Here is a 13,763-nt window from a genome sequence, read left to right as displayed (position 1 = left end):
TCAATGGACGGTCGCCTCCATTCAATATTACGTTCCTGGGGGGAGTTGTACATAGTACTCGAGGAGCTGTAGACAGGCACAAGTTCCCCGTCTCTCTCTCTCTCTCTCTCTCTCTCTGTTCCCTGTCTGCCTGGCGCCGTCACGGGCCCTGCAACAAGCTATGTATTCTTGCATCACAAATATAGCAGTAGGAAGAGTGCTGTTCGTAATACCTTGTCAATATTGCACTCGTTTAAAACGCGGGACTACGTTTGATTACCCCACAAACGCCGGCCTGTCCCGCCTGTCCTGCCGGCCTCTCTCATTGGCCAGTCGCCAGCCCGCGCCGCCTCTTGATTGGTCGCGTCAATGTTTCATTAAGGCCACCACGCGCCAATTAGTCGGTCGACGGCCGCCGCTCTTTGATTCATCGGGGGAAATTCCAAAGTGTAAATAGATATTGAAAAATATTGGACTTTTGCCGCCGGCGTTTGGACTGTGGTTGTGGCGGGAGTTTTTACCTCCCTGGACGCCAGCCGAGAATACGTCCACAAACTCTCTGGGAGCACAAAGTGAGGTGTTTCACTCTCCTGTACGAGTGACGGTAATTATATCCCTGGCATGACAGGTAAATATTTGTGGTGGCGATGTTTGATCCCGAGCCTCAGGGGGATAAACAAACTTTTCCCGCCATTCAACACCTGTACAAACCTTATAAACAATTGTATTTCTTAACATCGTAAATGGGCTGCCGTATATCACTTTGACTGTGACCTTTTAGGCAGGATAATAATTACCCAACAACCACACAACTTAACAATGTTATTACCTTGTTATAAGTTAAGAGTTATATGGTGATATTTATACTATATTTAACATTAATGTATAATAATCTGTATAGACTACAGGTAGCAAGTAGTGTGTATGAATACCAAGTATGTATACTGAAGTATACATACTTCTACACTACTGAGGACCTCCATACGCTAACTGGAAACACTCCTCAGCTAACAGATCTATCTCATTTATACTAGATTTTAATACATTTGGCTTCTACAAGATTTTAATACATTTGACTTCTACAAGATTATAATACATTTGACTTCTACAAGATTATAATACCTTTGACTTCTACAAGATTTTAATACATTTGACTTCTACAAGATTTTAATACATTTGACTTCTACAAGATTATAATACCTTTGACTTCTACAAGATTTTAATACATTTGACTTCTACAAGATTTTAATACATTTGACTTCTACAAGATTTTAATACATTTGACTTCTACAAGATTATAATACCTTTGACTTCTACAAGATTTTAATACCTTTGACTTCTACAAGATTTTAATACCTTTGACTTCTACAAGATTTTAATACATTTGACTTCTATGAGATATACAAGTCTGTAAATGTGTGTTTGTGTGGCATTAACCACTTAGGTAGCCAACAAGTGGTGTTAGTGTTGTCTCTGCTGTCTGCTTGTTTAAGCAGACCTGAGACGTGATATTTTATAATAGTCTGTCCTTCCAGAGTATAGAAATATGATAGTTTTATCCGGAGTATTTCCGAAACCGCTGCATCTTTCCTCAAACGTGGCGCCTTTGGTCCACGCTATCCTGGGGTCACGACCTTTATGCTGGGGTCCACGCTACCCTGGGGTCACGACCTTTATGCTGGGGTCCACGCTATCTTGGGGTCACGACCTTTATGCTGGGGTCACGACCTTTATGCTGGGGTCACGACCTTCATGCTGGGGTCCACGCTACCCTGGGGTCACGACCTTTATGCTGGGGTCCACGTTATCTTGGGGTCACGACCTTTATGCTGGGGTCACGACCTTTATGCTGGGGTCCACGCTACCCTGGGGTCACGACCTTTATGCTGGGGTCCACGTTATCTTGGGGTCACGACCTTTATGCTGGGGTCACGACCTTTATGCTGGGGTCACGACCTTCATGCTGGGGTCCACGCTACCCTGGGGTCACGACCTTTATGCTGGGGTCCACGTTATCTTGGGGTCACGACCTTTATGCTGGGGTCCACGCTACCCTGGGGTCACGACCTTTATGCTGGGGTCCACGTTATCTTGGGGTCACGACCTTTATGCTGGGGTCACGACCTTTATGCTGGGGTCACGACCTTCATGCTGGGGTCCACGCTACCCTGGGGTCACGACCTTTATGCTGGGGTCCACGTTATCTTGGGGTCACGACCTTTATGCTGGGGTCACGACCTTCATGCTGGGGTCCACGTTATCTTGGGGTCACGACCTTTATGCTGGGGTCCACGCTATCTTGGGGTCACGACCTTTATGCTGGGGTCCACGCTACCCTGGGGTCACGACCTTTATGCTGGGGTCCACGTTATCTTGGGGTCACGACCTTTATGCTGGGGTCACGACCTTCATGCTGGGGTCCACGTTATCTTGGGGTCACGACCTTTATGCTGGGGTCCACGCTATCTTGGGGTCACGACCTTTATGCTGGGGTCCACGTTATCTTGGGGTCACGACCTTTATGCTGGGGTCCACATTATCTTGGGGTCACGACCTTTATGCTGGGGTCCACGCTATCTTGGGGTCACGACCTTTATGCTGGGGTCCACGTTATCTTGGGGTCACGACCTTTATGCTGGGGTCCACGTTATCTTGGGGTCACGACCTTTATGCTGGGGTCCACGCTATCTTGGGGTCACGACCTTTATGCTAGGGTCCACGTTATCTTGGGGTCACGACCTTTATGCTGGGGTCCACGCTCACCTGGGGTCACTGTACCCCACAGACCTCGAGCAGCAATACAGTTCTGAGGAAGGGGTTACCTTGGGGAAATTTCGGGGCTCAGCGTCCCCGCGGTCCGGTCCTCGACCAGGCCTCCACCCCCAGGAAGCAGCCCGTGACAGCTGACTAACACCCAGGTACCTATTTTACTGCTAGGTGAACAGAGGCTTCAGGGTGAAAGAAACTACTCATTTTGCCTCCGCCGGGGATCGAACCCGGAACCTTAGGACTACGAACCCCGAGCGCTGTCCGCTCAGCCGTCAGGCGCCTATCGTAGGTATTAAGATATACACAATATATGTATATTCATATGTATATATTTCTGGTAGTTATGTAGTGTTGGTGTATACCTGGCCTATACACAGCCTGATACACCATACAGGTTTATACAGCTGTATGAGGAGAATACAGTAGGTAGTGGAGACAGATTCTATATACACAGCTTTAATTGGAGATATGACCCTCTGGTCCGCTGCAGACGGCTCGGGGAGCTGTACTCTAGTTAAGTGTTGAGAGGCGGGGCCCAGGAGCCGTGGCTCGTGGGGCCCCACATGTACAACATGGTAAGATGACACGCTAATATTATGTGTTAATTGTATGTGTGTGAGAGAGAGAGAGAGAGAGAGAGACAGGAGAGAGAGAGAGAGAGAGAGAGAGAGAGAGAGAGAGAGAGAGAGAGAGAGAGAGAGAGAGAGAGAGAGAGAGAGAGAGAGAGAGAGAGAGAGAGAGAAAGAGAGAGAGAAAGAGAAAGAGACAGACAGAGAGACAGAGGAGACAGAGAGAGAGAAGAGAGAGAGAGAGAGAGAGAGAGAGAGAGAGAGAGAGAGAGAGAGAGAGAGAGAGAGAGAGAGAGAGAGAGAGAGAGAGAAAGAGAGACAGACAGACAGACAGAGAGACAGACAGAGAGAGAGAGTTGTGAGAGCAAAGAGCCAGACTTCACAAACGCTCTCCGGATAACCCCGAGGATCCGTAACTTTCATTATATGAATCCGGTAAAGGGACGTAGCATCCGAGGCGGCGTTAACCTTGCCATTAGCGCGCTCAGGAACGGCCGCTCCCGTACGAGATAATCCAGTAACCGGAGCACCGGCGTAACATACAAGCAGGTGTTAAGCGCACCTAAAACCATTGTATATAGTAACACAAGATGAGCGCCATCCGGTTGAGCGAGGGAGAGATAGTGAAGCAGCAGGTGAGGACGTGGCGGAGCGCCGCACGCGCCCCGTACGGGATACATTACACGACTACCACCATTACGTGCAGCGTCAGACTATTATTGTGATCTTTGATGACCCCCCGGTGCCGCCGACTGAGGGTAAGAAGGGCGGCTGCAGGCACAATATCCCGCCCCTGGCGCGTGTCCTTCTGTCACCCAGCGCCCGGGATCAAGATTATGGCCCGTTTCAGGGCATAAAGGGCATCTCAGATTGGTTTTCTATCCGTGAGCGTGTCTCTGATGTATTCAAACAATCACAGCACGTAGTCAGCAGTACCGCCGTCTAAGGACCCGGAGCTGCGGCTCGGCCTTATAGCCAGGACACAGAGCCGGGTCCAGGAGCCGCAGGTACACCCGTGGTATACCCCCAGCAGTAGGTATACCCAGGAGTTTACCAGGTATAAGTGACAGTGTAGACGGCCAACCATTCTGGGAAGCGCCGCCAAGCTTTTGACACAAACTTCATCCCATTTACAAGGATTTTGGCGGCTCCCGGCCAACACTTGACCCGCCCATTTTACGAGCTTTTTATTTCGCGTTTATCGAATTAACGGGTTTTGTGCGGCGGGCGGGAAAAGTTGCCGCGGCAAATTGAATGCCAAGAGTCGATATCGTCAAAGTTTTCTACCAAATGAGATCCTCCATCGCGCTAGATTCATTATGCTGCCCCGCGACGCGCCTCCAAGTTTGGAACCGTCCAACTTACCGCTTAACCGGCCGCCGCCGATCCTATTTTCTGAGCCATTTAGAAGTTGGCAATCCGGTTACGGCGGCGCCATCGATCACGGCCGCCCCGGCCGGTTACGATCACCAGATTTGTCCGGATTTGTTGAGCCGGTCCTCATATTGGCCGCTGTCAACGGTTCGCTTATACGGCTACTGCTACACTATATTATATGGTATACTGGGCGGTATACCTCCCTGGTATATCGGCCGGTATACTCCCTGGTACTCACCTAGTTGTGCTTGCGGGGGTTGAGCTCTGGCTCTTTGGTCCCGCCTCTCAACTGTCAATCAACAGGTGTACAGGTTCCTGAGCCTATTGGGCTCTGTCATATCTACACTATAAACTGTGTATGGAGACAGCCTCCACCACATCACTGCCTAATGCATTCCATTTGTCAACCACTCTGACACTAAAAAAGTTCTTTCTAATATCTCTGTGGCTCATTTGGGCACTCAGTTTCCACCTGTGTCCCCTAGTGCGTGTGCCCCTTGTGTTAAACAGCTTGTCTTTATCAACCCTGTCAATTCCCTTCATTATCTTGAATGTGGTGATCATGTCCCCCCTAACTCTTCTGTCTTCCAACGAAGTGAGGTTCAATTCCCGTAGTCTCTCCTCGTAGCTCATACCTCTCAGCTCGGGTACTAATCTGGTGGCAAACCTTTGAACCTTTTCCAGTTTAGTCTTATGCTTGACTAGATATGGACTCCATGCTGGAGCTGCATACTCCAGGATTGGTCTGACATATGTGGTATATAATGTTCTGAAAGATTCCTTACACAAGTTTCTAAAGGCCGTTCTTATGTTAGCCAACCTGGCATATGCTGCTGATGTTATCCTCTTGATATGAGCTTCAGGGGACAGGTCTGGCAGGATATCAACCCCCAGGTCTTTCTCTCTCTCTGACTCTTGAAGTATTTCATCTCCCAAGTGATACCTTGTATCTGGTCTCCTGCTTCCTACACCTATCTTCATTACATTACATTTGCTTGGGTTAAACTCTAACAGCCATTAGTTCGACCATTCCTGCAGCTTGTCCAGGTCTTCTTGAAGCCTCAAGCTGTCCTCCTCTGTCTTAATCCTTCTCATAATTTTGGCGTCGTCAGCAAACATTGAGAGGAATGAGTCTATACCCTCTGGGAGATCATTTACGTATATCAGAAACAGGATATACCGGGTATACTGTCCAGTATACTCCCTGGTATACCTTCCACCTACACTGAGGGCCCACAACACCTGCTCCATCCTCATGAATACTTAAGACACAGGGAGAAGGGGGCGCCCGGTACACATAGGGGGGGGGGTATGTATCTCATGTGTCACATTGGGGTGATATGTAGGGTGATTATCCTGGGGAGAGGGGGGGGCTGCTGCTCCCCACTGGGAGGGGGGCGTCACCTCACTGGATCACAAAAAAAAAGTTATGAGGAGACATGTTCGCTACATACAAAGTACTCCGAGGAATAGAATAATCTGGTACACAATCGAGGGGACACAGGTGGGACTCCATACACAGTATTCAGTGTACACACAACAGTGTCGATAGGCGGGATCCAAGAGCCATAACTCATCCCCTAAGGTGAGGAGACATGCTCACCACATACAAGTTAACCAACCAACCAACACAACATCTTACAGAAACATATTCACACCACCACTACAGGAAGGTGTAAGCGTCTGCAAAACACACATGAAGACACACGTGAAGGCACAGGTGTGGCCACAAAGACAATTACTAAAGATGATAAAGAGAGTGAGGAAGGCTTAGCAGTATTAACTGGCATAGTTCCCCCTGGAGGCGCCAGGCCCAGCCAATAACACTAGGGTAATTTATTTCGCGTCGACAGCCAGGGATTTACTCGTGAAAATAATTGACCCACTAAATCCCCGGGGGTTTGCGTCCCCTCATTGGCTGGGGGAGAATTTTGATGTTATTCCTCTCTGGTTAGTCGGTTTTTATATATATATCGTCCTGGTCTTGCCGCCAAATGGTGCTAATGTTCATGTAATTAATCAGAAATTAAGGTGTTTATTACTTATTATAACAGAAAACGGGTGGAGGTTATAGAGACAGGAAGAGGAGATTAATGGTGTTAATATGAGAGTAATAGGAGTAATATTATAGTGTTGTGATCACTAGGAGATGATGTTGTGAGTGTTTGGTTAAGGTTCGAGCCTCCTCCCACGTCCCCTGGCTGTCTTAACCCCAGCGGGGAACCCGCAAATAACAACACAGATTACTCTTACTCTCCCTTCTTATTGGCTAATTTTGTCGCCCGTTATGTATGGCGGTATGACAGATCGCGTTAGTGGAAGTCTGTCTGTATGAATGTATAATGCATGATAGGGGGGCGGGGGATAATCTATCATAGGGGGTTATTGCTAGCCCTTATGTCGGGGTTCTTTAGTCACGACTGGCTGGGTTTTTTTTTTTTAATTTATTATTATTTGTATTCTCTACCACAGACGTAGCCGGGCATTTTCAATGCTAACCAGCATATTTACATTTTCTAATGACCTATATGGTTAGAGATCTGTTTACACATATAGTTCAGTGATTTATTGAACGATCAGCCACAGAAGGTCATTATATAGTGGTTTTAAACATGCTAATCTAACCTACACACATAAATATGTATGTTTTTTACACATAGTGTCATTAATATGTGTTTACAAAGGTGGAACTGCAATTCTGAGCAAGGGTAAGATAACTGCTGTATACACTAGTGTGTTATTAACTACTGAAGGTGATTAAGATGCTTGTACAAGCTGATAATGTGTTATTAACCACTGAAGGTGATTAAGATGCTTGTACAAGCTGATAATGTGTTATTAACTACTGAAGGTGATTAAGATGGTTTAACAAGCTCAAGTTACATAGTTACATTACAAAGAAGGAAAATAGGACTCCCAACAACCAAAAAACTCCCCACTGTGGGCTTGTGTGGGGAGGGGGGGTGGGGTGGGGGGGAGAAGGCGCTCCGAGGCATGCAAATTGCCTCGTTACGACGCCCACTAAGCTACGGCCGGGGCTGAGAAGGGCTTTAATGGCTGCCATATATTGTTCCATATTTATTTTATTGGTTCTTGAGTGTCTAAGGTGGTTCTTGAGTGTCTGTGGTGGTTCTTGAGTGTCTTAAGTGGTTCTTGAGTGTCTGTGGTGGTTCTTGAGTGTGTTAGGTGGTTCTTGAGTGTCTAAGGTGGTTCTTGAGTGTGTTAGGTGGTTCTTGAGTGTCTAAGGTGGTTCTTGAGTGTGTTAGGTGGTTCTTGAGTGTCTAAGGTGGTTCTTGAGTGTGTTAGGTGGTTCTTGAGTGTCTAAGGTGGTTCTTGAGTGTGTTAGGTGGTTCTTGAGTGTCTTAAGTGGTTCTTGAGTGTCTCAGGTGTTCCAGACCCACTGAGAGTGTTCCAGACCCACTAAAAGTGTTCCCCTGGTGTTCCAGACCCACTAAGAGTGTTCCCTGGTGTTCCAGACCCACTAAAAGTGTTCCCCTGGTGTTCCAGACCCACTAAGAGTGTTCCCCTGGTGTTCCAGACCCACTAAAAGTGTTCCCCTGGTGTTCCAGACCCACTAAGAGTGTTCCCCTGGTGTTCCAGACCCACTAAAAGTGTTCCCCTGGTGTTCCAGACCCACTAAGAGTGTTCCCCTGGTGTTCCAGACCCACTAAGAGTGTTCCCCTGGTGTTCCAGACCCACTAAAAGTGTTCCCCTGGTGTTCCAGACCCACTAAGAGTGTTCCCCTGGTGTTCCAGACCCACTAAGAGTGTTCCCCTGGTGTTCCAGACCCACTAAAAGTGTTCCCCTGGTGTTCCAGACCCACTAAGAGTGTTCCCCTGGTGTTCCAGACCCACTAAGAGTGTTCCCCTGGTGTTCCAGACCCACTAAGAGTGTTCCCTGGTGTTCCAGACCCACTAAGAGTGTTCCCCTGGTGTTCCAGACCCACTAAGAGTGTTCCCCTGGTGTTCCAGACCCACTAAAAGTGTTCCCCTGGTGTTCCAGACCCACTAAGAGTGTTCCCCTGGTGTTCCAGACCCACTAAGAGTGTTCCCCTGGTGTTCCAGACCCACTAAGAGTGTTCCCCTGGTGTTCCAGACCCACTAAGAGTGTTCCCTGGTGTTCCAGACCCACTAAGAGTGTTCCCCTGGTGTTCCAGACCCACTAAGAGTGTTCCCTGGTGTTCCAGACCCACTAAGAGTGTTCCCCTGGTGTTCCAGACCCACTAAGAGTGTTCCCTGGTGTTCCAGGTATGGTTCCAGAACCGTCGGGCCAAGTGGAAGAAGAGAAAGAAGAGCAGTTCGGTGTTCCGTTCTGCGGGTTCCCTGCTACCGTCTCCGTCGCTGCCACCTTTCCCGCCCATGGGAGGGGACTCCTTCTGCGGCTCCATGTTCCCTTCCTCTGACACACGCTGGGCCATGGGCGGCATGACGCCCATCAACACAGGTACGCCCACGCCCACCTCTCTCACGCCCACGGTGGGGGGGAGGTGGAGTATCTCTCTGTGTCCCCTGATATTGTCTCTCCTCACACTAGGAGGGTGACAGGTCTCACACTAAGTGCCTCTCTCCCTTGACAGGTGTGGGGGCAGGCAGCCTGGGACTTGCCTCACACTAAGTGCCTCTCTCTCTTGACAGGTGTGGGGACAGGCAGCCTGGGACTTGCCTCATACTAAGTGCTTCTCTCTCTTGACAGGTGTGGGGGCAGGCAGCCTGGGACTTGCCTCACACTAAGTGCTTCTCTCCCTTGACAGGTGTGGGGACAGGCAGCCTGGGACTTGCCTCATACTAAGTGCTTCTCTCCCTTGACAGGTGTGGGGACAGGCAGCCTGGGACTTGCCTCATACTAAGTGCTTCTCTCTCTTGACAGGTGTGGAGACAGGCAGCCTGGGACTTGCCTCATACTAAGTGCTTCTCTCCCTTGACAGGTGTGGAGACAGGCAGCCTGGGACTTGCCTCATACTAAGTGCTTCTCTCTCTTGACAGGTGTGGGGGCAGGCAGCCTGGGACTTGCCTCACACTAAGTGCTTCTCTCCCTTGACAGGTGTGGGGACAGGCAGCCTGGGACTTGCCTCATACTAAGTGCTTCTCTCTCTTGACAGGTGTGGGGACAGGCAGCCTGGGACTTGCCTCATACTAAGTGCTTCTCTCTCTTGACAGGTGTGGAGACAGGCAGCCTGGGACTTGCCTCATACTAAGTGCTTCTCTCCCTTGACAGGTGTGGAGACAGGCAGCCTGGGACTTGCCTCATACTAAGTGCTTCTCTCTCTTGACAGGTGTGGAGACAGGCAGCCTGGGACTTGCCTCATACTAAGTGCTTCTCTCCCTTGACAGGTGTGGGGGCAGGCAGCCTGGGACTTGCCTCACACTAAGTGCTTCTCTCTCTTGACAGGTGTGGGGACAGGCAGCCTGGGACTTGCCTCACCACTACAGCGACAAGGACTGGGACAGCTGGGACAGGGCGGCATGAGTATATCCCAGACCTTCAGCCAATCCTTGGGACAGGGATTCGGTCAAGGCTTTGGCCAGGGGCTAGGCCAAGGCTTGGGACTGGGCCAAGGGCAGGGCTTGGGACAGGGGCTGGGACAGGGGCTGGGACAGGGGCTGGGACAGGGGCTGGGACAGGGACTGGGACAGGGACTAGGGGGTTCGACGTCCCCCCTGCCCTCAGGGCTGTCAAATATGGGCGGGTCGCCGCCCACATCCATGTATCAGCCCCACTACCAGACCTTCACCTCTCTCAACACCGCCCTCGGTGAGTACACAGGTGAGTACCGCCTCTGTTGGTGCCTCTATACTCACCCCTGGGGCCTCTATACTCCTGGGGGCCTCTATACTCACTCCTGGGGCCTCTATACTCACTCCTGGGGCCTCTACACTCCAGCCCCCTCTACACACCTAATATTCTACAGACCATACATCCAGCATACACAGTGTTATAATCTGTGTTATGCACTGTATTATACACTGTATTATACACTGTTTTAAACATTATGTCATACACAGTATTATGCTCTGTTCATACACTGTATGAACACCTTCATCTCAGTGCTGGTGTCAGTGTAAGCAGTGTATAATACACCAGTAACATGCACAACAGCTACAGTATACTGTAGACAACTATACAACAAATACATCAACAAGTTTTGACAGCCGTATCCAAGTTATCACTATTTTTTCTTATAATTAATTTTGTTGCAGTTAGAATTAGATTTAATAAACGCTGAAATCTTTAAAATATTTCCAAATAAATGTATGAATTTATTCCTTGAGTTTAGTAGACTTTGTAAGTTATAAATTTGTAAATATTAAAGTTATTGGTACGTAGCCCCCTCGCGGGAAGGTTCAGGGGAGACTCGTATATTTCTCCCAGATATGGAAACTTGTCGAATGATTGTGTCAAATCTCTCCCCCACACCCCAGGGTAGACACCCCAGGCCCCCCAGCGCCCCCCACACCCAGAGTAGACACCCCAGGCCCCCCAGCGCCCCCCCACACCCAGGGTAGACACCCCAGGCCCCCCCAGCGCCCCCCACACCCAGAGTAGACACCCCAGGCCCCCCAGCGCCCCCCCACACCCAGGGTAGACACCCCAGGCCCCCCCAGCGCCCCCCACACCCAGAGTAGACACCCCAGGCCCCCCAGCGCCCCCCACACCCAGGGTAGACACCCCAGGGTAGACACCCCAGCACCCCCCACACCCCAGGGTAGACACTCCAGCGCCTCTACACCCCAGGGTAGACACTCCAGCACCCCCTACACCCAAGGGTAGACACTCCAGCACCCCTCACACCCCCCAGGGTAGACACCCCAGCGCCCCCACACATCCCAGAGTAGACACCCCCAGCGCCCCACCTTCTCCCCCTGTGCCTATCTACCATTTTCCACGTGTACCTCGACAGCTCATCAAGGAAGTGTACAGCCTCCTTCCCTCCCTCTCCCCAGGATCACCTCTGAACTCCCCAGGCCTCCCCAATGGTCTCGGCTCCCCTGCCACGCCCCCACACAGCGGCTCCTCCTCCCCAGCCTCACACCAGCAGCAGCAGCAGCAGCTACAACAGCAGCACCAGCAGCACCAGCAGCTGGGAGGTCAGCAGCAGCAACAGCAGCAGCAGCAGAGTCAGGTCAACTGTGCCATGGGGTCCATGGGTATGAATGTTGCCGGGGAGGATATGTGGCGGGGGTCAAGCATTGCGCAGCTGCGCCGGAGGGCCTTCGAGCACTCCGCCTCTATGGCTGTCTTCCGGTAGGTCGTCTATGGTCGCTTGCCGGTAGGTCGTCTATGGTCGCGTGCCGGTAAGGTACCATTGGTCATGCTTAAATCTGGCGTCGTGGCGGCCGTTCACGAAGGGTGACCATACCCAAGTTCCGGTACAGAGGACTGGATGGCTTCAGACAGTACTTCCATGGTCGTGACTACAGAGTAACCATAGTCGTTATTGTCGTTATTACAGAGGGTAACCAGGGCCATGTTCAACAGTGCCATTAGTGTCTGTATGCACGAGGGTAACCATTATGTGACTCTGTAGTCCGTGTGTAGAGAAAGCTGGACTGTTATCAGAGGTGACAGTGTCAGTGGCACGGTGAAAATGGTCACAATAGAAGGGGATCTTTGTAATGCAACGATAACCATCTTGTATATAAAAAATAGTTAACGAATGTATTATATTTTTATGGCTGTTGGTGACATTCGCCGCTGGTGGGGGCAAGATATGGCTCCGACGGCTACCTTGAGTTATTACACTAGTCTGCCCTCTCACACTCTCCGTTTTCTCTCATTGGGTGTCATGGCCGCCTTGCCAGCCGTCGCTCTCGCCTCCAACTCTTCCCCAATATTGTTCCTCCTCACGGCCTCACCCCTACACCAACTCCTCTAGTTTACTTGTAGAATTAGTCTTTGCACAGTTTTTGTAATATACGGTTTTCCAGGATGTTGTATATGTGGAGATATATATACATATGTGTGTGTGTGTTTGGGACTCATATGGCAGTGTGTGATAAGTAGGTGGCTTCGTCCCCATGTATACGATAATAGTGTAGCGAAGGTAGATGTCTCAGGTGAGACAAGACATCTCCAGGCGAGGCACGAGACGCAGCCGCTGCGCTCGCGTCTCCACCAGCCAATGGGAGAGCCCGCCAAGCGCTCGGGCCCGCCTGATACCAACCGAGATGTCTTAGAAAACAAAAAAAAACTCAGTAATGTTGGTGTATACTCAGTCAACCAGTGTTCTGTAGCCAGATTAGACCCGTTCATTGTTCCATTTTGAGTGTTCATGTTCTTAGCTTCAGGTTTGTGTATAGTTTTCTGAACTCGTGCGTCTCTAAACCTCCCACAAGATCAATAAAACCAGGATGTTTACATATCAACATAGACTTGATAGCCGTCTCCCCTGTAGACCTATTTAGCCAGATTTCAGTAGGCCGAGTGCGATAGATGACACGACAATTATATGTTTGTACTCTTAGGTTAATGTTGTCCACTGTAAGCCTTGTAAATAAAGCAGCAGTCACTATAAGCCATTTTATTGTCCCCTTTGACCGCCGCCGCCGCCGCCAGCAGCCTAGTGACCGCCGCCGCCGCCAGCAGCCTAGTGATAGGCCTAAACACTCTTCAAAAACAAAAATATCCTATTTTTATATATATATTTTGTGTTTATCATTAATTTCCAGCCTATTATGACCAGGAAGTCCGCCATTTTCTCCCCGGTCCATAGGCCTAAATAATATCTGGTACAACTTTTGACACTTAAGGAGAGGTTAAACCCATTTTTGTTTTCACTATATATATAGGTTCTGGCCACCGGGGGGGGGGGGGGTACCGGCCTGGTAGACCCCTCCCCTAGCAACTAGGCCTACTCTGAGACCGGACCGAGGGCGTCAGTGATCCTAGAAATCAGCTCCAGGTAAGGCAGACCTTCGTAGACCTGCCCCTGAGGTCCAGAGGGTCGTCCCTGGCGCCTGCCCGTCTAAGAGGACCTGTCCTGGTCGTCCCTGGCGCCTGCCCTTCTAGGGGGGACCTGTCCTGGTCGTCCCTGGCGCCTGTCCGTCTAGGGGGGACCTGTCCTGGTCGTCC

At 50.2% G+C, this 13,763-nt stretch overlaps 1 protein-coding gene across 2 annotated transcripts; it reads left to right on the top strand.

The window, feature by feature from the left end:
* The first annotated feature begins 8,914 nt into the window (after nt 1–8,914).
* Nucleotides 8,915–13,206, top strand: LOC123770632 (uncharacterized). Of its 2 annotated transcripts, none has more exons than XM_069301744.1 (3): nt 8,915–9,137; nt 10,083–10,445; nt 11,636–13,206. In XM_069301744.1, exons 1-3 carry the CDS (start codon nt 9,053–9,055, stop codon nt 11,938–11,940), a joined length of 753 nt encoding a protein of 250 aa, XP_069157845.1. In that variant the 5' UTR covers nt 8,915–9,052; the 3' UTR covers nt 11,941–13,206. The 2 variants fall into 2 exon arrangements, with proteins under 2 accessions (XP_069157845.1, XP_069157844.1); XM_069301743.1 differs by having other exon boundaries at nt 8,916–9,137; nt 10,083–10,457.
* Nucleotides 13,207–13,763: the final 557 nt, after the last annotated feature.

Source organism: Procambarus clarkii, chromosome 46 (assembly GCF_040958095.1).
Source record: "Procambarus clarkii isolate CNS0578487 chromosome 46, FALCON_Pclarkii_2.0, whole genome shotgun sequence".
In the NCBI taxonomy this organism is placed as follows: domain Eukaryota; kingdom Metazoa; phylum Arthropoda; class Malacostraca; order Decapoda; family Cambaridae; genus Procambarus; species Procambarus clarkii.
The sequence above is the reverse complement of the archived record's forward strand: the minus strand, read 5'-3'. Positions and strand labels throughout refer to the sequence as shown.

Coding starts and splice junctions, on each gene's coding strand:
- LOC123770632 (XM_069301743.1), top strand. CDS start 9,053: ATGGGAGGGGACTCCTTCTGCGGCTCCATGTTCCCTTCCTCTGACACA. Junction 9,138..10,082: donor CATGACGCCCATCAACACAG/GTACGCCCACGC, acceptor CTCTCTTGACAG/GTGTGGGGACAGGCAGCCTG. Junction 10,458..11,635: donor CGCCCTCGGTGAGTACACAG/GTGAGTACCGCC, acceptor CCCTCTCCCCAG/GATCACCTCTGAACTCCCCA.